We start from the raw sequence: 24,100 nt of genomic DNA, 5'->3' as shown, positions 1-24,100 counted from the left end.
AGCCAGTTTTAGCTTTATCTTTTAGTGAAGAAAGAAAAAGCTTTAATCTAATTATGCTCATGCTACAATTTTGGTCTATGTATGTATTACAAACTTCCTCAAAATCTCTTAAATGCAAATATGGATTTTCAAATTCTAAACCATGAAATGTTGTTAAAAGTTGGATAATACCTGGTTTGAAGTTGAATTGAGATACTTCTGGAGGAATACTATACACGACGGTGCTCCAGTTCTCATTGGATTCATGTAGTCTCTCAAAGTTCTCAGTTGATTCTGATCACGTTGAGATTGGTTGTCTCCCTATCAACTGGAGGATTAAGTTGACCCAAAATATTTTCGTCTTGGATCTCGTCCATAATTGGTAGTGGTGATTGAGATCTACGAATTAACCTGCCACTTAAAGTTCGAGACCAACGTCTCATACAATGATGATGTGTGAGTGTAAAAATTATGTTGTAAAGCTGATACACAAACAAATGAATAACAAAAAAAAATGAAAAATTACACAAATTAAAGACAAAATGAAAATTAAATAAACAAGATTAATGTACAAAAAAAAGACAAAAATTAATTAACTAAAAATTAATTAACTAAAATTAAAATAACTAAATAGGCAATAAACCAACCATTTAAACAAAGTAAAAGCCAAAAATAAAATAAATGCGAAAATTAAATTACAGAAATAAATAACATAAATAATTAAAGTGTAGGCTCTTTTTTTTTCAAATTTTAAAAATTACCAACCAATTAAGTGATTTATTCAAATCAATGGGCCTTGTACTTTTTAAAGTCAATATTCTTTTTATTGAGTCCGAATCAATTCCAAAGAAGTCCAATTATGGTCCAAAAAAGTTTAAGTTGTAGCCTTGTAGGTTCGAATTTGAGATTTATGGGAAATATTGGCTGGGAACCTATTTGAAAGTTTTCTATGATTTTATAGTCAAACTGTAATTATGAGAAGAATGTGCCAAAAACGAGAACTTTTGTGGTGAAACAGAATTTAAGAAAAGAAAAAGGGGTAATTGAAAATTTACACAAAAAGTAAAAATAAAAGAAAAAATAAAACAAAATAAATATCTCTCCCCGTCAACAGCGTCAAAAACTTAACATGACTTAAAAGTAATTTCCAACTCCAAAATATAAAAATGTCTTATTATATTATATCTCGGTGAGTCTGAGGTCAATCCACATAGAAAAGATTTAATTTGTTTATTTTATTTTATCTAACAATTGAAAATAAAACTTAAATATAAACAACTTAATTTAAATAAAACTATAAAATTAAATTAGTTAGGGTTATGGATCCACTTTTAGTAATAAATAAAATTTAATAAATTCTTTTTGCCCCTTTTTTAAGATTTATTGCTCAAAAGATTAATTATATAAATTATTATTATTTTCCCTTTAATTTTATAATGAATTAAGTATTTATTATAACAAAATTTAATTTATCTACAATAACATCATGTTACCGTACCTTCTATTAAATTAACTAACACTCAACAACACTCCCTGAGTAATTCAGTAACAAAAATGGCTTCATCATCTTCTTCTTCTTCCCGCTTTACGGCTAAAAGCAAATATGAGGTTTTTCTCAACAATACTCTCTGTTTACTACCCATTTAGCTGTAGCTTTACATCGGAAATAAATACAATTCTTCGTTGACATGAAGAACTTAAGAAAGGAGATGAGATTTCGCCCACCATTTTAAAGGCAATCGAAACATCAGATATTTCGATAATTATCTTCGCAAAAGACGATGCTTCTTCCAAATGGTGGCTCAATGAACTTATCAAGATTCTTGATTGCAAGAAAATAAATGGCCAGATTGTCATACCGGTTTTCTTTCAAGCAGATCCATTTGATGTCCGAAAACAGGGGGGGAGTTTCAGAGCAGCTTTTGTTCGCCGCGATATATCAATTCTTAAAACAGAGAGAAGGACCCATGAAACTATAGCACATGCTGCCGTTTGTGTCGTCGTTCTCTCGTCCTTTTGGCCATTTAGTAGCACTCATATTGTGAAGGCAAATCGAGTTCTATTCTTGGTCAATCACCACTTCGACCGTGTCCATCCTGTTGTCTTTTGTCATCTTATTATCGGGAACGTTCACCTAGATCTCGTCGAAAATATTGTACAGACCTTGTGTTGGAGAATATAATTAATTACCTTGATGCACTGCAGATTTTCCTCTTAATTACCGGATATTCTGTACTCTAATTTTATTTACTTTCCTACCTTTATTTCTTTAATTTAGGGATTGTACAGCTTTGCATTTAGTTACTTTCCTTTATTAATCTTTAGAAGTCAACTAGAATTTTGTATATAATCCCTTGTATTTTATGATGCAAAAGTAATAAGATGTGATAGCATTTTCCAGAACTTTCATTTTCATCATGGTATCAGAGCAGTAATTCTTATTGCTATTCATTTCCCCTTCTTTTCAAACTTTGGATACTAGTCATCATGACTGAAAATGCTGCCTTTACTTTACATCCTTCAGATAATCCTGGAACCATTTTGGTTTCCTTTCCATTAAATGGAGAAAATTACACCATGTGGAGTAGGGCCATGATCAAAGCACTAAGTGCCAAAAACAAATCTGGTTTTATCAATGGTGTAATAAAAAAGCCTTCCACTTCATATTCAAACTTCGACTTGTGGAAACAATGTGACGACATGGTAGCCTCTTGGATCGTGAATGCTATTACTCCAGAGCTTGCAGGAGATACTATTTATGCAGAGACAACTCATGATTTATGGGTAGATCTTCAAGAAAGGTTTTCTCAAATTAACGGGCCGCGTATTTTTGAACTACAAAAAAGAATCAGTTCTATATCCCAAGGTTTGGACTCTATTACAGCCTATTACTCTAAGCTGAAAGGTTTATGGGATGAATTAAATATATATTCTCCCATGCCCACTTGTACATGTGATTCTAACAAAACCTTTGAAGCATATAGAGACAGAGATCGTACCATGCAGTTTCTTATGGGCTTAAATGAAACATACACAGTCGTGAGAGGCCAACTTTTACTGATGAATCAAATTCCACCCGTTGGGAAAGTCTTCTCTTTGGTTCTCCAAGAGGAGCGATAGCGCGGCATCATTAGTACGCAACCTGCGCAGACACAAGAATCTGCTGCTTTGGTTGCCAAAGGCAATAATGTTTCAGGTAAATTTCCAAGGCAGAATACATCTAATTATAATAAACCAACTTGTGATTTTTGTGGAAGGGTGGGACATGTGAAAGAAAAATGCTACAAATTGCATGGATATCCTCCTGGCCATAAGTTGTATAAGGGCCAAAATCAGCATGCTGCCAATCAAACTTCTATGAATCCTCCAGCATTGCAAGCTTCTCCTTTCACGCCAGAACAATATCAGCAGATCTTGGCCTTAATCAACATTCAATCAAGATCAAATCTAGTGAGTAACAATGTTCCCCAAAGTAATTTGACAGGTATTGCCCTCAATGTTGTTCATTTACCACACTCTACTTCTTGGATTATTGATTCTGGAGCTACTGATCATATGGTCAGTTCTCCCTCAATTTTTTCACATATCACGTCTCACTGTTCAAGGACAGTTAAACTGCCTAATGGGGTAAATGCCCCAATTACTCATATTGGTACAATTCAATTGACACCAAATATTGTTTTGAATAACGTTCTTTGTGTTCCTAGTTTCCAATTTAATTTAATTTCAGTTGGAAAACTCACTCATGATGCAAACTGCATTGTAACTTTCTTACCCAATTCTTGTCTTATACAGGACCAGTCCTCAAGGAAGGTGATTGGAGCGGGTAAATTACATGATGGCTTTTTCTTATTTCAATTACCAGTCACTCATCCAAAATGTCTACAATCTACGTCTTCTTCTAATTTGTGGCACCAACGATTGGGACATCCAAGCCATCAACGTCTTCAGTTACTTTCTAATTATATTTCTGATTTAAATGTTTCTAATCTAAATCAAGTTTGTGAAGTCTGCCCATTAGCTAAACAAACTCGTCTTCCTTTTGCTTTAAGTAATAAAAATTCTCTGGAGCCTTTTGATTTAATCCATTGTGACATATGAGGAAAATATCATGTTGCTTCTTTATCTGGTGCTCATTACTTTCTTACTATTGTTGATGATCATACAAGATGTACTTGGATTTTTCTCATGAAGTGTAAGAGTGAGACTTGCTTACTCATACAATCCTTTTATTCTTACGTTGAAACCCAATTTAACAAGAAAATTAAAGTTTTACGTTCTGATAATGGGTTGGAATTTAACATGATAGATTTTTATCGTATTAAGGGAATCATTCATGAAAAGAGTTGTGTTAACACACCCCAACAAAATGGGATTGTGGAAAGAAAACATGGTCATCTATTGAATGTAGCCCGTGCCTTGCGATTTCAAGCAGCACTTCCTTTACAGTTTTGGGGAGAATGTGTTTTGACTGCTGCTTATCTTATAAATCGGACGCCAACTCCTCTTCTTAATGGTAAGACACCCTATGAAATGCTTTTTGAAGCAATTCCTTCTTATTCACATTTAAAAGTCTTTTGGTGTTTGTGTTATTCTACCAATACAAATACTTCAAAGACAAAATTTGATGCTAGAGCCACCCGTTGTGTTTTCCTTGGCTATCCATATGCTCAAAAAGGTTATAAATTGTATGATTTAAATAACAAAAAAAATTTCATATCCAGAGATGTACAATTTCATGAAAATATTTTTCCTTTCCTTCAAAAGTTGTCCCCACCTTCTAATAAAATTGTCGTGCCCTATTCTATTGTTGAACAAAATCATGATAACCCTAGTCCACCACTTGTTGAACAAAATCATGATGACCTTAGTCCAACTCCTATTGATGAACCAATGTGTCAGGAAAATAACCAGCCAGTTGATGACCCACCAATAATGATTCGACGATCCACTCGAGACACTCATCCTCCTTCTTACCTCAACGATTATCATTGCAAGCTGGCCTTATGTGATTTATCATCTCCAACATCTTCTTCATGTCTTGTAAGTAAATCTTTACATTATCCTATACATCATTATCTTTCCTATGACAAATTTTCTCCTTCTTATTGTTCCTTTTTAGCATCAATTTCATCCACCACAAAACCAAAAAGCTTTAAACAGGCAATGCTTGATGAGAATTGGACGAATGCAATGTCCGAAGAAATCAAAGCTTTGGAGGATAATCAGACTTGGAACCTTACATCTCTACCACCAAATAAAAAGGCTATTGGTTGTAAATGGGTGTATAAAATCAAGTATAAAGCAGATGGGACTATTGAACGCTATAAAGCTCGCTTAGTGGCCAAAGGATATGATCAACAAGAGGGACTTGACTACCAAGAAACTTTTGCTCCAGTGGCAAAGCTCACTACCATGCGTTGTTTATTGGCTATTGCAGCTGTGAAAAATTGGAGTCTCCACCAACTTGATATTAGTAATGCTTTTTTACATGGAGACCTAAATGAAGAAGTCTATACGCAACTCCCTCCTGGTTACAAAGAATCAGAAAATCGAGCTGTAGTCTGCAGGCTTCAAAAATCCTTGTATGGTCTCAAACAAGCCTCTTGCCAATGGTTTGCAAAACTTTCCAATAAGTTGCTAGATGCTGGATATCGACAGTCAAAGGCGGACTATTCTTTGTTTACTAAGGTAGTCAATAATTCCTTCACTGTGATTCTTGTGTATGTAGACGATATCATCATTGCAGGTGATGATACTATCGAAATACAAAAACTCAAAGAGAGGCTACAGAGCAATTTCAAAGTAAGGGATCTTGGCAACTTAAAGTTCTTCCTTGGCATTGAAGTTGCTCGTACTAAGAGTGGGATTTATTTAAGTCAACGAAAATATGTTCTGGAATTACTTGAGGATTTTGGTCTTCTTGGCTCTTGTCCATCCAAAACTCCCATGGAACAAAATTTAAAGTTGACTAATTCAGATGGTGAACTTATCTCAAATGTATCCTCTTATCGGCGATTAATTGGACGATTACTCTACCTTACCGTCACCAGACCAGACATAGCCTATTGTGTTCAAACTCTCAGTCAATTCCTTAATGAACCACGTCAACCCCATTACCTTGCTGCAATCAGGATATTACATTATTTAAAAAGGAGTCCAGGACAAGGAATACTTCTCTCATCCTCTAGTGCACTACATTTGCAAGCATATTGTGACTCAGATTGGGCAAGTTGCCCAAATACCAAGCGTTCTGTCACTGGTTATTGTGTTTTTATTGGTCATTCTCCGGTATCATGGAAATCTAAAAAGCAATCAACAGTATCTCGCTCCTTTGCTGAGGCGTAATACAGAGCAATGGGAACAACTTGCTGTGAGATCAGTTGGCTACTATATTTACTTAAAGACCTTGGAGTTAATCATCCTCAACCTGCACTTCTTTATTGTGACAATAAAGTTGCCTTACACATTGCTGCTAATCCCACTTTCCATGAACGAACTAAGCATATCGAAATTGATTGCCACTTAATTCGAGAAAAAAATTCAGAGAGGAATTGTTCGCACAACCTTCATTCATTCACAACAACAACTAGCAGACATATTTAGTAAACCTCTTGGAGCTGATTCTTTCCATCGAATGCTTTCCAAGATGGGCGTTCAAGACCTTCACCTGCCATCTTGAAGGGGGAGTGTTGGAGAATATAATTAATTACCTTAATGCACTGCAGATTTTCCTCTTAATTACTGGATATTCTTTACTCTAATTTTATTTACTTTCCTACCTTTATTTCTTTAATTTAGAGATTGTACAGCTTTGCATTTAGTTACTTTATTAATCTTTAGAAGTCAACTAGAATTTTGTATATAATCCCTTGTATTTTATGATGCAAAAGTAATAAGATGTGATAGCATTTTCCAGAACTTTCATTTTCATCACCTTGCACGTGCGTCTGATTATCGTCGTGGACTTATCGTCGTAAAACCACAAAAATGGTCCAAGTTCCTTTATTGACCTGATGCACCTTTCGGGGCGGGCCAGCATTTTCCATAGGCTGCTTCCACGTCTTGCTCTTCGTGTATAATTTAAACATTTCTTCTATCGTCTTCTTCTTCGAATCCCCCGCAGTTGCTGGTCCGATTTTGCACTGTTTTTAACCCTATTGTTTGGTGAGGATTATATTAGGGTTTTTGTTGATAATATTGAGAGTTAGGTTAAATTCATATAACTTGACTAACCCCTGATATATTTTACACACACGCATGCGAAGAAAAAACCTTTTTTCAATTGGATTAATTTCTGAGGCCTTTAATTTGTTAGATAGGAAACCTTTGATACGGTAGAGTGGCCTTTCCTTGTTTCTTTCAATGTATTGGAAAACTTTGACAATTATAGCTCTTAACTGTTCTGAATTACAGGCCCCTCAAACTAAAGTTTTGATTCCACCATTGATGAATATGATGAATATGGCATATGCGATTTCTCTGGAATCTCCAGCTGGGATGGGGCTTTCGTACTCAAATACAAAATCATACTATAACCCTAATGCTGATAAATCCACTGCACAAGATTCTTATACTTTTCCTATCAGCTGGCTTGAAAGGCTCCCACAATATAAGACGAGGTATGAGGCTATGCCGGTCACTATGTGCCACAGCTTGCATATACCATTCTTCTCAATAATACCAATATCAACCTAAAATTAAGGAATGCTGTGAGTTCACTTAAATTGTATTAATATTATTAATCAGCTTTTTTAATACTTTGGGTGTTACACATTCATATTTTCGAAGGGGGAATGCATTATGCATGGGTCGGTGATGCTACAGGTGGAACGGATCTATTCGAACACTGGTGGACAACTGGACTCATGCATTCAACTCGGACCAAACCCACAAAGGTCTTTTCACAAACTGTGACTGTGTGAAAGTGTGAATATTCGGAGTGGTGCTAAATAGAAAGAAAGCTGAGAGAACACTCAAAGAAATAGTAAAGAAAAGGATAAAGAGAAAGTGGATGGATCGAGAGAAAATGAGCTAATTTCTCTCAGCGTTCTTAGCTTTCTCTCTAAAGAATGCAACAACCTCATTGACAAAGCCTTTCGGGAAATGGTGCTATTGATATTTTTTTAACATTTACACTCCAACTTGCCAAATTTCAAAGATGGTTCCATTGGTTGCACAAGTCCTTTTCCGGATATCTCCTAATTTTGTTTGATTTTAATAAAGAAAATTAATTTTGATAAATTCAATAAAACAAAATGTTAGGTTAAATATCAATACTATTATTAGTAACTTATGCGTATCAATTTAATTCAATTTTTTTCTAGAAAAAAGATAGCAGTAATACACTATTATTTGGCAAAATGGTCTTAGAGAACTCTTTATTCTCATCATGATTCATTTTTGCGTCAAGAAATCACAGAGACCCTTAAAATTTATTCAAAAGAAGTTCTTTATAATCTAAAAAAAGATTAGTGCAGTCATTTAAAAAAAAAAAAGAAAGATGTTCATAACTATTTCACCAAACCATGAAGTATCGCTTTCTCATTTTCATATGAATATATCAATCCATCAGTAAATTCTCCTACCGGACAAACGGTCCCTCTACCGGCCGATCCATCATCAAGAATCTTATAGCTAATAGGGTCGGAGTTTGAATTTAAAGGTTAATCAACTCAAGATAGATTCAGATTTGTATGAATTTCAAGAGAAGTCACTATTGATTACCTAAATTTTTTCCCTCATTTTTTTGCTACATTTCAGCGGCGATGTAGATGAAAGTGTATGAAAGTGTACCATTATACTATCAAGATACCAACTTAACAACCCCAATGGCAATGTAGATGAAAGTGTACTATTATACTATCAAGATACCAACTTAACAACCCCAATCTTCCCATCTAGATTGGTCGGCATCCAACCACTAGGGTTTAGCCCAGTAGCTAGAGTCACTCCCTCATAAGTGTGAGGAAAATAATTCAAATTTCCACAGATGCATTGTATGGATTTAATTTAAATTTTCTTCCTCCAAATTTGATTGAAGAGAGCAATAGTCTCATAAAAATAAATAAATAAATAAAAGATTGGTCAGCATCCATGATACATCAATGATGAGGTGCCATAAGCCTTCCCGTTTTAGAAGATTTCAAGTCTATCTCCTCAAGTATTTTATTTAGTGATGAAATTTATTGAATGACAACACGATGGAGTAAGATAGTTACAGTAAGAGAAATGACACTAGTTACAGTAAGAGGAATGACACTAGTTACGGTGAGAGAAAGTGGGCATCTTGTTCCGAGCTACCCAACAGAATGTGCACTCTCTTTGCTCTCTTCATTCCTTCATGGAAATCTCCCTCCCTTTAAGCCATGAGAGTGACAACTTCTACTCAATTTGCTCCCATTTTATATTATAAATGAACATCCTGCTCCAGTATTTCATCTATGATAATGAGACCACATCATTATTTTCATGAAGCAGCTGCTCAGTCACCATACTAAGAATCTGCAGTGATGTGAACTCACAATTTCTTTGCTGTACCATGCTGCCACTTAGCACAATTGCCAAGTTCTGAGCACCATAAAGAAAGAAAACCGTCGAAACCTTACAAACAGATGCAGAAGTAACTCTCCAGATTATACATAAAATTACATAGTTTCTTCTACCCAACATATTTTAGTGGGAACAAGAACAACTGGGTTCTGTGCCACCACCAGAGGACATCTTGTAACTGTGCTCCCATGTATCCACAGGCACTGCTTGTGAGTGAGGGACATGGCGAGGATGCTTCTCTCTCTTGTCCCCCTTTATCTGCTTCAATGCATGCTTAAGGGCAGGCAGCAAAGCCTCCATGCATTCGGCAACTGCATTTGGATTCCCAGGCATGTTGATGATCTAAGCACATGGTAATAAAAGAAAAACAGATTAAGGGGATGTCAGTGCAAAATGCTTACTCTACCTACCATTTCATAGAGCTGGTATGCTCTTCATATATAGCAATACATCAGTCAAAAGGCATAATCATAATTGGATTTTAGCTTGCATAAGATGATTACAACCTTATTTCATGTGATCCTCTGATAAAACATTGGACACAGCTGAGCAAGTTCAACTACCAAATATATCAGGTTGTAAGATACCTTTAGTATACCCAAAGGTCAACATGTACTACCAACAGCAAAATGAATCATTCCCTCTGAAAATCAAGGCCCTTTTATTGAATTTGGTATCGACGCTAGATGTTCTAGCATACGACTTGAACTGTCAAATAAAACATTCTCAAGCCCAAAAATACAAAAGAAATCTCAAATCAACAAGATATTGAATCCAATAGTCAAGTCTTTTCCTCTCCAAATGGTATCTGAAGATGCTATGGAAAGAAACTAGACATTTCTCTTGCCATGCATATCCAAATGTTAGCCAATGCTTTTGTACTTTTATTTTTCAGGAGGAAAAAAAAAAAAAAAAACTTTCCATTGTTATTTAAGGCATAGTGGAAACTTTCAAGCACAAATTACGCTGTAGAGAAGTTAAATTTCCATCAAATTGCCAAACAAACTTCACCAATAAATGTTCTTTTAATAATTCACCAGCAATATAAACTTCAGATTCCTTTCCGATATTTTAGGACATATTATCCAAATTTATTCCTAAACTTAAAGAAAGAGTAACCAATAATTATGTTTAACGATGAGAAATCTGAGGATAGTGCAAAGATATGGCCTCTAAAATTATAGTGTGAGTTTCCTTCACAGTACAATCAAGAAGGATAACAAAAGCAAAATAATTGTAGCTTACCAGTGTTGACCCTCTGATCCCCGCTGCAGAACGCGAGAGCATAGCAAATGGTGTCACCTGTTTTGGAGGATAAAAACAGAGACAGAATTTCCACCAAGTAAGATTCCTAGTAGAACTTTAGTTGACACAAACAAAAGTACTTCAAAAGGAGGCCAACATTGATAATAGACAAGGTGGGGAGAGAGAGGACAGAAGTCAAAAGGAGTTAAAGATGCAGGAGCAGCATCTGATATATCACTTTGAGCCAAAACATCCAGTGAAATGAAAGCTCAGCCATTATAATTTATGGTCAATTATTCAAGATAGCCTAGTAGCTTTTAGGGATTTATAAAAATGCAATAAATCTTTCATAAATCATTCAGCATATCCATGCATACAAATAAATGTGACAGCGTGTGGTTGTATGTCAAGAAAAGTTACAAAGAAACATTCATAAACAGTAGAATATGACTAAATATTACAATTCAAAATAACCAAAAAAAAAATCTAATGGTCCAGTCTTCTATATTTCAATCATTTTTGTAATTGATCATTGATGTTGAAAACTCAATGCCGATATATCCATGTAAAAGCAAATGACAAAAGAAACCATATATAACTAAATGAAGTAAAATTCTGAATTTTACTTCAATGTCCTTGTAAATAAAGACAGAACAGCCATGCCAAAACCAAATTACTTGTTGAGACTCAAAGAGTCAAAATAATTCTCTCCTTTTGAGGAAGAGAGAGAAAAAACATACCATTAGTTAAGAGAGAGAATATTGTAAAATGGGACAAAAGTGAAAAAAAAAAGTTTAAAGGGGAACAAATGAAAAGAATATTTTTCCAGTCTCACTGTTTAGATTTTCATTTCGTGGAAGAAAAAAGTCATTAACCAAGTTAATAACAGAGACAGTACATGAATAAGACATGGTATTATTTGAAAGATTATCATTGGGTCGGAGGGGGACATTTTGCCTGCCGAACCCAGTAGCTCCACCCTTGACCCAGAACATCCACGAAACCTTATTAACGACCTGGAACCCTAACAAGATTCCAGGCCAAAATTTCAACAACAATAGCTATTCAGTTCTTGGTCTGAGTACCCATAATACTAGTCTGGCATGTGATTACATATAGCACAAGGTAATTATGTCTATGGAGAATTCGGAATCACAAAGAAACTCATTCACTTTTTTTTTTTGTGGGGGGTGTAAGAAAGCAAAGAAAAATTGTCATTAATAAGACAGAGAAATATATACAAAGAGTAGATGCCCACAAAGAAACAAAACACAGAACATTAACTACTCGAACGCCAAAATTTCTAGGCCACTCATGAACTAACATGAACACATTCGTCATGTCCAGCGAAAAAAGCACAGCAAAGCAATAATACAAAACACAAAAAGAATTGAAAAAATAAAAAAATAATTGCAGTTCCATTTCTCTGCAACTGAGAAGATTGAGAAAGACCCCATAACAAAAGAAGAAACCCTGGGTGTATCTCACAATAGGATTAATTATTGGGTTTCTTCAAATGATATTGGTCATCGTTGCATTGATGAAATGATTTCATGGCAGCATGAGTGAAGGCGAAGATAACGGTTTTCCACAAACAGCAAGAGGGGTAAAAAGGAAGTTTCACAGTGTCCAATAGTTATGGGTCAGGGACAAACTAAAATGCAGCCATGTTTGTAGGTTATTACTCATTTGCTTAGCTCCTACAGTGGTTCGTCTTGAGGAGTTTTCATTATACAAATAGAAAAGTTGTTCAAGTTTACTCACTGTAATGAAACGCTTCAGTGAGTGTCCAATACATAAATATTTTAGCATTTCATGTCAAATTGAGAAACCTCAAGAGCTGTGATGTAATTTACTAATTGGAATAACATGTTTCAAAATCATTTAATTAAAAATAATCTTGCTCAATCTCTCTTTGATTAAAATGGGAGTAAAGAAAATAGGATCACCATACTTCTCAGACACCTCACTACTGCTTCTAGAAGTTTGAATTAACTATTGAAAACAATCTTCTGAAAACATTTATTCAGCTAATCAAGATTCAAAATTAGCACCATGCTCAGATTTCAACCAAAACAATACAACATCCTTCCTAAATGCATACAAAAAGAAATATTATTGTAAAAGGCAGGAGCAGATCTACAAATAGATTCACATTTGTATTTTTTTTTTTTCATTTTCTCTCTCTCTCAAAATGAGTACACCAGAACTCAGAAACTTCACAATGAAACTGAAAATGCATATAAGTTTGACCTTTGAGCAAACATTAAATGTGACATGTAAGACGAAACCATAGACAGACCTAGACAGTTGAAGTTCAAGCATAAAGCTAGAACATTGGCACAAAACCAGTGCTTGAACCATGGAATAATTGAACTAAATAATTTGGTTTTGAATGTCCACAGACTTCCACCAAAATGACTTCAGTATCTAAGTCACAGTTTCCACCCAAGTCAAATATATTTCTTACAAAATAATCTTATCACTCTAAAACAGAGAGTCAGATATAGAAAAGTTAAATGCTATATATAATCCAATATTTGAATTAGTAACTCCTATCATATCTGGTGGTACCTTCAAACTCTCTTGCATCATGACATACAGAAGACCAGGTGTTTCCCTCTCAATCAATTCTTTTGTAGCTTCAGGGGTTACATCTCTTGGGGTGAAGCCAGTCCCACCTTGTTCAAGAAAATATATTCAGAAAAGAGAAGGAAAAAGGCGGAAAAAGGTCAGGATAAACAAATAAAGAAAGAAAGAAAGAAAATCAGAGCTTTAATATTGTCCCAAAAAATTCAAGATAACAAATCCAAGGCAAGATGCTCACCAAGGGTAAGGATAAGATCCATTTTGTCAATATCAGACCATCTACGGAGAACTTCTTTGATTTTTCCCACATCATCTGGAACGACATCCGTTGCAACCACCTTTGCTCCACCTAACTTCTCTGAAGAGGAATTCACAACAGAGACTGCCCTAGGCCCACTGAAAAGTGCAATGTGTTCAATAAAATATTAACATTAAAAACTGAAATGCACAAATAAAGAGGCAAAAGAAGGATTTGATATCTTTCCAATGATTTAAACAATATAAATATATCATTGCTTGCTTAAGACCAAACTTCCAATATGTTAATACCACTCGAAAATGTGAGTCTAACCTGGAAAAAGAATTGAAAGGAATTTAAAATATTCATACACCATAAGGTCTATTCACATGATGCATCACAACCATTGCCCTTGTCCAAATCATTAGTGTTCAAATGAGTTATAAATAAATAAATAAAAAGAGAGAGATTTATGAATAAAGCGTAAAGGTTTTGCCGAAATTCAAAGAAAACAGGACTTCGCCAAAGATGACTGCTAAGGTAAAACGATGTTGCAAAGATTTTAGTACATTCCACGTTTCACTTTGACAAGGAGCAATATCAACTTTGCAATTTTGCTTTGGCATCAAGTAAGTGACCCTTCTGAAACAATGATTCAAAGAGGCGTATCCAGATGCTATTAAATTAAATACGGACCATCCATATCCCTGCTAAAAGAAATTTTATAGACGATGCTTTGCACTATGAGTTGAAGACACCATTAATCTATTCGTTGGTTATATATGTAGCAGAACATTCACCATTTCCATATATAACTCTGATACAGTGGAACATCAGCTCTGCTCAATCACTTTAGCATCCACAAAGTGACCTCTTTAAAACACTTGTTTCAAAAGGTGTATCTGGATGCCATCTATTTACGAATTAGCATATCTGATTTCTTTTCATGGAAGTATTAGAATTCAAATTAAAAATAGAAAATTCACCAAGCATGAGATCATCTTCTTTTCGGATATGGTTGCAAGAAAATGCAAGGATAAATTTTTGCATAATCAGGTAATCATTCTCAACAACAAAAATGAAATAGCTTCTACAAAAAATCCAGAAACAATTCACTAGAGAAAGTTCCACAGTAAATACTTGTATGCCTACGATACAAGTAAGCTATATAAGACCAATAGAGACTACTCACTAAAAAATACTTGGAAAGAATACAATGACAAAAGCAACTTTTCGTGTGGGATACGTATCCATTACAGCTGAGTCAATGGTCTTAAATTAATTCACAGATTTGACGGAATGGACTGTTTCTGAATTCATTGGGTCTTATTTGGGTCTATAATGAGTTATTAGGTCATTTCAATGGTCTTTAGATGATTCTTAAATATATATTTGTCGTCAAGATTCCTATATACTCTGGTTTTAGGAATCTTGTTAGCTGGATCTACATAAACACTCATTTTACTCTTGACTTGCAATTTAATGAATAGAATGAGAGGTTTTACAATATTAGCAGAAGAAAATCGAAAACCTAGCCTATTCTATTCATGAAACACCTCCCAAAATTCATCCACACCACCTCGTAGCACAAAGCTTCAAAACTAGTGACAAACTATCGGGGACAAAGGTTCTCCCAGATTTCGAGAATAGCTGAGAAAGGCCTATGGAAGATCGATATAAACCTAGTTATATGCAGCTATTGAGAATACAACACCATTGCTTCCTAAATTAAAAAGTTGATCTTGATGTCAACAGTTGCAAACAATATCTTCAATGACCTACAATTTAATTGTCCCTTACATTCGATCATATGTACATTTACTTAAATCCTCTTCCAATTTAACCTCTAATCCAGAAGTTAATGTGGTAACATTATTACCGAACCATGATGTTCACAAGATTAAGGTTTTTATTTTTTGTTCAGACACCTCTCCAAGTTCCTACGCGTCGAGTCTCCATGCATTATTAGCACTAGTGCATCTTGTTGCAAACCTATTGTTGATATGTTTTCTACATCCGCACAAGATCAACTTTGGTACTTTTTGGTTTCTTGCAAGCAGCCAAAAGTTAACCATTCCTACACGCCAAGAGTCAAGTTTTTCTAAGTGAGGGAGAACGATGCAAAATAAAGATGAAATTTTCCTTTTTTTTTTTCTTTTTTGGCCTATTTAGCCTAATGACAACCAAATCACCTTCCCACACGCGAGCAGGTTCCAACCTCAAACCTCTTGTTTTCAACCCAAGAAATCTAGCTGACAACCAGAAAGTAAACATGAAGTTTAATTGAGTTATATTTTTATATTTTGTAAGGGATTAATTTCCTAAGATTTTGACTTCCTGTTTGTTTAAGATTTGATAAATCGGTTTTAGTTTTTCATTTTCAAGCAGGCTTTGATGATTATTGGAATAAGAAATAAGCTTTCCCCAAAGAACTTCATTTTTTCTCCCCTTCCAGTTTCTCATTCAGTTCCAAATATTATCTCACTCCTTTCTATTTCTCCCTCTTATTATTATTATTATTTTGGTGTTGGGGGAGGGGGAGGGAGAAAGTATTTGTATTAATAAATAATGGACAAAATACGCAACAGCTATTAACCATAACATATTGTTATATCATTATAACCCTGATTGCCCTTAATCTTAAATCAACTCATAGCACAAACCCTTTCCAAAAGGCTAGTAATCTAAAATTATCAAGTCATGGAAACTGGAAAGGTCTGGGTAGTCTTCTGAAATAGATTTACATTAAAAGATTATTCTTAAACTAATTTTTGAATTACCAGCAAAGAAGCTTCAGATCCAGTACCAGAAGCAAGCATTTAAAGAACCATTAAGGATAATACCTTCGATCAGGCCCAGCGCCTGATGCAACAGTATCACTCACGGTAAGAATAGCTACACTGAACTCAGTATACCCAGAGCAATCTGTAGTTACTTCCTTGGGTTTGCTTCCTTGCAGAGTAGAACCCAAAACCAATGACGTGTCAATTTTGCTATTATCAGTACTGCTTATATCAGAAATCACAATGGCAGACACCAAAGTCCCAGCAGAAATTACACTGCCAGTTGCTGGCAACTCCAACAAGGCATTAGCGGACTTCATACTTAAGAGTCGACTGCTCATCTGATGACCAGTGCTCTCAGCAACAAATCTGAAACCCATAAGACAACATATGATTTATTAAGTTAACGAATGAAGGAGACTTAAAAATGACCCTCAAGTCCACATCCAAAATCACAGAGGAATTCTCAAACTTAGATATCATGACATGGAAGGAAACATCCGTGAACAAAACTTACCCAGAACTGCCTGATCCATCATTGGCCTTCCATCTAAGAATGGCACGATGAAATTCTGGTCGTACTCGATCTGTCTTCAGAGGCTGGCAAATACGAGCCAGCACTCTTTATATAGTAAAGCAAAAGGACAGTGTTCAGTCCGGAAAACACTTAGCTGTAAATTTTATTTATTAATGAATGAATAAAAATTTAAGCAAGTATTGAGTGAGGATGAGGAGTGGCATGCTCCAGAAGTTACAACAACCTCAAGAGATGAGGGTTTGCCCATCCAGAAAGACGACGAATGGCAGGGACAATGTAGAGATGGAAACAGACAATACAGCTCACTGGGTTTCCAGGCAATCCAAATGCAAGAATTTTATTCACCATCACATCATCAGTTGGTTTTGTATTGATCTCAGCAAATGTCAAAGGCTTCCCAGGTTTCATGCAAACCTGAAGAGGTAATCCATGATAAGATAATTACTTTATAACCACAAAAATTTGAAACATTGAATCAAATACTTGAGCTCTGCGTATTTTCATAGAAGATTACCAGTTCCAGCCACCAATAAATAAGTTGGTTCTCAAGAATCAAGAAAACCAATACCTCTCCGATGATCAAGTAAGAGAGTATAAAAAGCAAATAATTTACCTTGTTGAAATATATAATCCCCTTCTTTTGAAGCAATGGCTTAACAAAATCCTTGTCGCCCATGGAAACACCTCCAGAAGTTAGAAGAATATCAATTCCAGCAGAAAAAGCATTATCCAAGGTCTTTTCGAGTTCTTCTTCATCATCTCTAACAATACCAAGATCAATAAATTTGCAGTGCTGTTGCATTGCAGCTGCCAGTAACATTGCACGGTTTGAATCCCTAATCTGCAGAAAGGATTAACCAACTTTAGTGTCAAATATAAGCTAATGAGGATATTTTTGGCATAAACCAAAAGGGACACAATAAGAAACCTTGGTGCACTTCCAAAGTTATAATACACCTATCAGATGGTGATATCTCGGCAAGCATGATTGTCATTCCTTCTTAGGAAATATGAAACACGGTAAAAATGCAACTTAAGTTCAGATAAGTCCTATCTATAGATTTGTACAACCCATGGCAAACATGTAACTTAATGAAGTGGTGATGAATCCTGTACAAAACTAGTTTGTTCTGAAATATTGATGTTCACTAACCACAAGTTTCATGAACTGTATTCAGTAAGAGAAACATATTTTTCTTTTTACTTTCTTATTCGGCCCAACAGAAGAGTTATCAGAAGTTGTCACAAAGCTCGTCCCCCCTCAATGTAGAAGACAAATGGAGGGATTCCTCAAGAAAAGTTGGGAAGGAAGATATTTTAGGGAAGAAGATAGGGTAAAAGATTCCATCTGCAAGCAAAAATTAAACTCTCTTGGTAAAGGAAGATGCAATATACCATCTTTTAGGTTGAATAATTACTTCAATGGTTCCAATTTTTCAGCTTTTCCATATAAATATATATATATAGCTTTTCCAATTTATTAAAAAGAAAAAGATAAAAAGAAACGATAATTTCACTATTTCATTCAACTACAGATCCCAACAAAGAATGATTTGTATAGCTTAAATTTCAGATTTTGACCTTTTTGATTATCTATTGCATACACCAGTCTCAAGTAGCACGCACTTCTAAAGATCAATATTCCCAAAACTGAAAAATCTTAGTCTGGGCTTAAATCCTTTGAACAGGAGGAATGTGATTTCGAGTTTAGTAATGAATCCTGAGATTCTGAACTGCATCCTATGTCATACACTTTAAATTATCTAATAGAGATAGAGTACCTGGCCACGGTCTAGACACTGGGTTGTTGGCTCCACAAGTTCGTCTCCTGTAGAAAGCACTGCAATAGTTGGTGTGCGATATACCTGCAAGACTGCATTAGCCTTAGTTTGTTACCAATAAATCAAGTACAACTTTGACAAGTACAGTAATTTACCTTCACCATCATTATGCCTGAAGTAGCAAGTAGCCCAATTTCTGAAGCACCTATTCTTTCTCCAGATTTCAGTATTATAGCATCTTTTTCAATGTCATATCCCTTTAAAACAGATACTCATATTAGTATTTTAAAATACTAAGTACAAAAGCATACTTGAATGGAAAATATGAATCCTCAATAAATCATAATTATACATGGTAAATAAAAAATCTGAGAAACAGTGTTATTTGATCATTCAGTAGACTAAACATCCAGATGAATTATCCAATCCAGTAGTCATTTTGTTTTACCGTAGAAGATGGTCACTATACAGCATATTCTTGCATCAGAGATTTTTGTCAGAAGCATTTTGTAGGCCTTAAGAGTCAAAAGAAAAATCCTTGAGCAATAAAACTAAGGGGCTGGGTCATTAACTAGTGGAGGAAACAGGCACAGTGATGCAAAACCCTGTAATATTTAAGCACCACTTAGAAGATAGACTACTAACAAAGAAATAATAAAATTCAGGTCCTTTAATTTCATGCCCCATAGAAGTAGTTTTTCTCCAGTAAATCCAGACGTACATTTGAGGTTTCTTATGCATCTAGGAAGAAGACCCCAAATAACATTTTAATGTATGGTGTACTATCTCAACTCTAGTAGATGAGCACCCCCGTCTATGTGTTTCTACTGCCAAGTCAGTTAAAAATATTAAATTAATTGTCTTTCTATGCATATTCTGGGCTAAAGTGAGGGAAGTTTCTAATCAAAAATCCTTAAAATAGACCCAATTTCAGGAACTAGGTAGACTAATGATCTTAAAATGAGATTCCAATCGATCTAAAGGCAAAGAATACCAAATCCTGTAAAAGAAATGTCTAAAGAGTATGAATGGTTGTACAGAAGTTCTTCTAGACTCTTTTTCAAGACTTTGTCAGGATTTCCTCGATATTTTGTCCAGTGAGTGCAATCAAAATCCTTAGTAAACCATTGAAAGAATTTTGTCCTACCTCAACTTCTATGTTTTAGGTGCAAAAAATTATCTTTCTTCAAACCAAACATGTTGCAAGTATGATATGCTGATTATAGAAAAATTAGAAAAATCTTGAATTTAATTATATAAATAAATTTGATGGGCAAGAGATCTCAATATTTCTAGGAGCTTGACTTTGATGAAGTGCCAAAAAACCTTAACTAGCATAACTACAAAAGACAACTATGTTTTAGGTGTGACAATTATCTTTGTGCAAATATAAAATCCTGCAAGTATGATGAAGTCAGATCTTAAATATAATTTATAGATTCATTTTGGTAGAAATTGATCTCAATATTGCCATGAGCCTAACTTTGATGAAGTCATTATACATATATAGAATAGACACAAACACGGGATTCACGGCATCACATCTTTTAAACAAAATATTACACAACTTCTAAACCCTTGGATCAATGCAGTTTTGACAGTTGGGATTGAATCCAACATCTGTAATTTAATGCACATATAAGATACAACCAAGCCATATAAAGTGTAATCCAATGGGCTAAAAGTTGTGTACTAATTTACACAAAAACCAAGGCCTCTTGATTGTATGTGTGACTGTAAAAAGGAGAGAGAAGGGAGAGAGAGAACCCTACCACTGGACGAATATCAACACCTTTGTTGGTTTGTACCAATATTTTTACTCGCTTGGATTCTGCTGCAGTATGATTGACTTCTTCAGTGTCCTCAACTTGCACAACTGCATCAGCACCATCCGGTATTGGTCCTGAGGAAGGAGGAAAGACCAGAGAGAAGGTAAAAAAATTCACACATAGATCTAGAGCTTAAACCAATTTGAATGGCATTAACAAAAATTCTTTTGCAATTTAAATTATAATCGAACAACACCTTAGTTCCAGACAAAAATAATATAACTAAAGTTGTGATCTTGTTTCAAAAGCTTAGGTTATTTAAATACCTATGACCTAGCAAAAAAGTTTTAAAAAAAAATCCCAAACTTTGTTTTCTAGGTCATATGCCTTTGAACAGTTGAAGGAATATTAGGACTATATAGAAGGCCCAATCAGCATCCAATTGACTCACAAATTGCATCAGCATATTCAATCATGATTTGTGAATTGATTGATCAATCATGAAAAACCGAAAAGAAAAAGCACACAAGAAAGAGCAATTATCATTTTATGCTCAAAGGTCCCCTCGAAAAGCTTTTGAACCCAGGCCATCCAAACCTATCATACCCTAGTCCAATCCAACCTCAGCAAATGCAGATCCTACAATGGAAAAAGTTGTAGCTCAGAGGGAAAAACCAACACCGCTTGACCTAAACAACCCCATAGAAAGCAGCAAAAGAAAAACAGAAAATTGATATTTTAGACGGCTAATTCAGAATACTAATGAGACCATTTTTTTCTCAGCCGAGGATACATTTTTTAATGTCAAGTTTTTTCTTTTAAATAACTCTATGACCAATAGATAAGAAAGCGAGTTGAGGTGACTGCTAAAATGGTTATTGACGAGGCTGTTGCTCATTCAAGGAGGGACAAAGGGATGGACGACATACAGTTGCCATGTCTTGGTTTGTATTTTCAACTGCACAGTTCAAATTCTGGATGATGCACAAACATACTTGAATTTTATCATTCACAAAACAACCAACTGGAGATCAGCTTGATAGATAAAACTATCAGATATACATATTAACCCAAAATAAATTTATAAACCTCCAGTTGTCACATAAGCCACAGTCCCAGGGGTCACTATCACACCAATTCCATCATTTCCAGCTCTAGATTCAGTTATAACAGGATATTCTCCAGGCCCATCTGAAGCAACTACAGCATAGCCGTCCTGCAACAGCCAATTTTTACTCTATGAACATCATTCAACTGCCCATCGTAAATTACAAATTCCTAAGCCTTGGTGGTTTCACAACTTACATGCAAAGAATTCTATTTTGTACACAAAGAACGTCCATTTAGTCAAAAAAGAAAAAATCAAATTTCATTGAAATTCAAGATTGATAATACATCCAAAAGATAAAGAGCATTAATACTAGAGTGGCATGATGCAAAAATGCAGTCTAGCAATCAGACATCATTCCCACTCTATAGACACCAATTCACACTTTTCCACTATATATATAAATATAGAGAGAGAGAGAGCATCAGAACAGATATCCATATATATATATATATATATAAACGAATATATTCAAAAACAAAATTGAAATCAATCAAAATACAACCAACCAATTAATCATGTCAAGTGAAAAGTGAAAAGAAAAGAGCTTTTCGTGTTATGAAAATAAACCTTGACAGAAGCTGGATATGGAGGCAAAGGGTCAGGAGCACGAATATCCTCGGCCAAAACCTTGCCCAGGGCTTCATAAAGCGGCACTGTCACTGGCGGCAGGCGTTGAGCAACGCTCAGAACCTTTTGAAGAGCCTCTTCCGCTGATATAATCTTTTCTTGGCTGCCGCAGCAATCACCATTTCCATTTCCACCCATTTTGAATAGTCAAAACGGACTCTGATCGAACATAGACAGATGAAGAGTGCAAACTGCAAAGCCAGAAAGCCAACGGGATGACACATGAAGCGGTGAGGGAAGCATTTTGTTATGGGATAATATTTTTTTATGACCTTTATTCTGGTAAAATTATAATGGGTTAATTCCGCCCTGCCCCTAGATGTTTCAACATTTTCCACCGCATTCTCAGATGTTTCAATAATTTTTATTTCGTACCTAAATTCGTTAATTTGACCATTTATACTAACGGTAAGGGTAAATTTAGAAGTTTATTCCTTAAATATTATTAGATGATGATAAATTAAATTTATTTAATAAGTTAATTGATAGAATTATTGTGTAATTACCTTAAATTAAGAATTTTTAATGTAAATATCAATTATTAGATTACCATTTTATGTCATTTAATTCTTCTCTAATTCAAAATAAGAGGTATTTTTTATATTTATTTAAATTTCAAACAGTTTGTTTAAAAATAAAGATCAAATTATCGGAAATGGGTGTGGAGTGAAAATTATTGAAACATTTGTGGGTGCGGTAGAACATATCAAAACATTTGGTAACTCAATTATTATCTACCTCTTAATTTTAACTTAAATATTAACGTACACTTCGTTTTTGGTATTTATTTAATAATATACCTTTTCATGTTTAATTGAGGGTACATTTAGTAATGTTATAACTATTAATTATTAGTTATAACTTTTAAAATAATTAATGTTAATTATACCGTAAAAATAATTAATTAAATATTTAATAAAATATATTTTTAAAAGTATTATGAGTTTTTAATTGTTGTAAAAATACAAATGACTAAAATGGACATAATGTTAAATAAAATTTATATACACAAAAATGTAGATATAATAATTTATAAATAAAATAATTTTTTATTAAATTTATTGATAATAATAATAATAATAATCTATTAAAATTTAATATTTTACAACCTAAGGATTATTTTGGATTTTTATGATATATATGAAATTATATTAAATATAAAACTAACTCCTAAAATTAGATTTTGAAAATCTATTCCTTTATTATTTTTCAAAATTTGCTATAAGATGAGATAATTTTATCAAAAGTGATTTATTAAAAAATTTACTCAACACTTAAATTAATTTTTATATTTTAAACATTTCTTTTGAACCTATCAATAGCAATCTCAATTGGGAATGGAGAGGTGAAATTAAGGGTGGGTAAAATATCTTACCCAACTGGATCCAATCAATTAGATTTCAATCTGATTCAGAATGGGATCAAAATTGACAATTAAATAAAAAAATGAGTGGGATTATTTGAACCCACTACAATACCCTCTACATCCACTTGTCAATAATTTTTTTATTACCAAAAAAATCATTAAGATGTTTTTTATTACTAAAAAAATGTTAAATAATTTATTGATTAAGAGTACAACCATATAGAAAGAGAAAGAAATAAAGCAAATAAGAGACACAATGTGCGTAGAGAGGAATCAGTACTTACCAATAAATAAATAAGTTAAAATATAGTTACATTAACACTATATTATATCTTATTTGATAATAATATAAAATTAAAAATAATTAAATAAACAACTATAACTTCCTAAATAGTTAATTTCCATATACTGATCTAAACAAATGAGTTTTTTTTTTCTTTTTGATATTTTATATTTTGAAACTTTAAATGTATTTTCCAGCTTTATTTAAATCTTATTTAATTTTAAATTTGATCGGTAGTA

General features: G+C 34.1%; 1 protein-coding gene across 2 annotated transcripts; it reads right to left on the bottom strand.

Annotated features, from left to right (window-relative positions):
* Positions 1–9,044: 9,044 nt before the first annotated feature.
* Positions 9,045–22,451, bottom strand: LOC18050731 (molybdopterin biosynthesis protein CNX1). 2 transcript variants are annotated; one of them, XM_006446620.2, is made up of 13 exons: positions 22,153–22,451; positions 21,564–21,690; positions 20,478–20,608; positions 18,861–18,962; positions 18,706–18,789; positions 17,538–17,765; positions 17,148–17,338; positions 16,904–17,008; positions 16,447–16,755; positions 13,604–13,761; positions 13,351–13,457; positions 10,777–10,833; positions 9,045–9,873 (listed from the first exon to the last, which is right to left on the bottom strand). In XM_006446620.2, the coding sequence occupies exons 1-13, from the start codon at positions 22,348–22,350 to the stop codon at positions 9,655–9,657; spliced, it is 2,016 nt and encodes a 671-aa protein (XP_006446683.1). In that variant the 5' UTR covers positions 22,351–22,451; the 3' UTR covers positions 9,045–9,654. The 2 variants fall into 2 exon arrangements, with proteins under 2 accessions (XP_006446683.1, XP_006446684.1); XM_006446621.2 differs by lacking the exon at positions 21,564–21,690 and having other exon boundaries at positions 22,153–22,411.
* Positions 22,452–24,100: the final 1,649 nt, after the last annotated feature.

Source organism: Citrus clementina, unplaced genomic scaffold (genome assembly GCF_000493195.1).
Source record: "Citrus clementina cultivar Clemenules unplaced genomic scaffold, Citrus_clementina_v1.0 scaffold_2, whole genome shotgun sequence".
Lineage (NCBI taxonomy): Eukaryota > Viridiplantae > Streptophyta > Magnoliopsida > Sapindales > Rutaceae > Citrus > Citrus x clementina.
The sequence above is the reverse complement of the archived record's forward strand: the minus strand, read 5'-3'. Positions and strand labels throughout refer to the sequence as shown.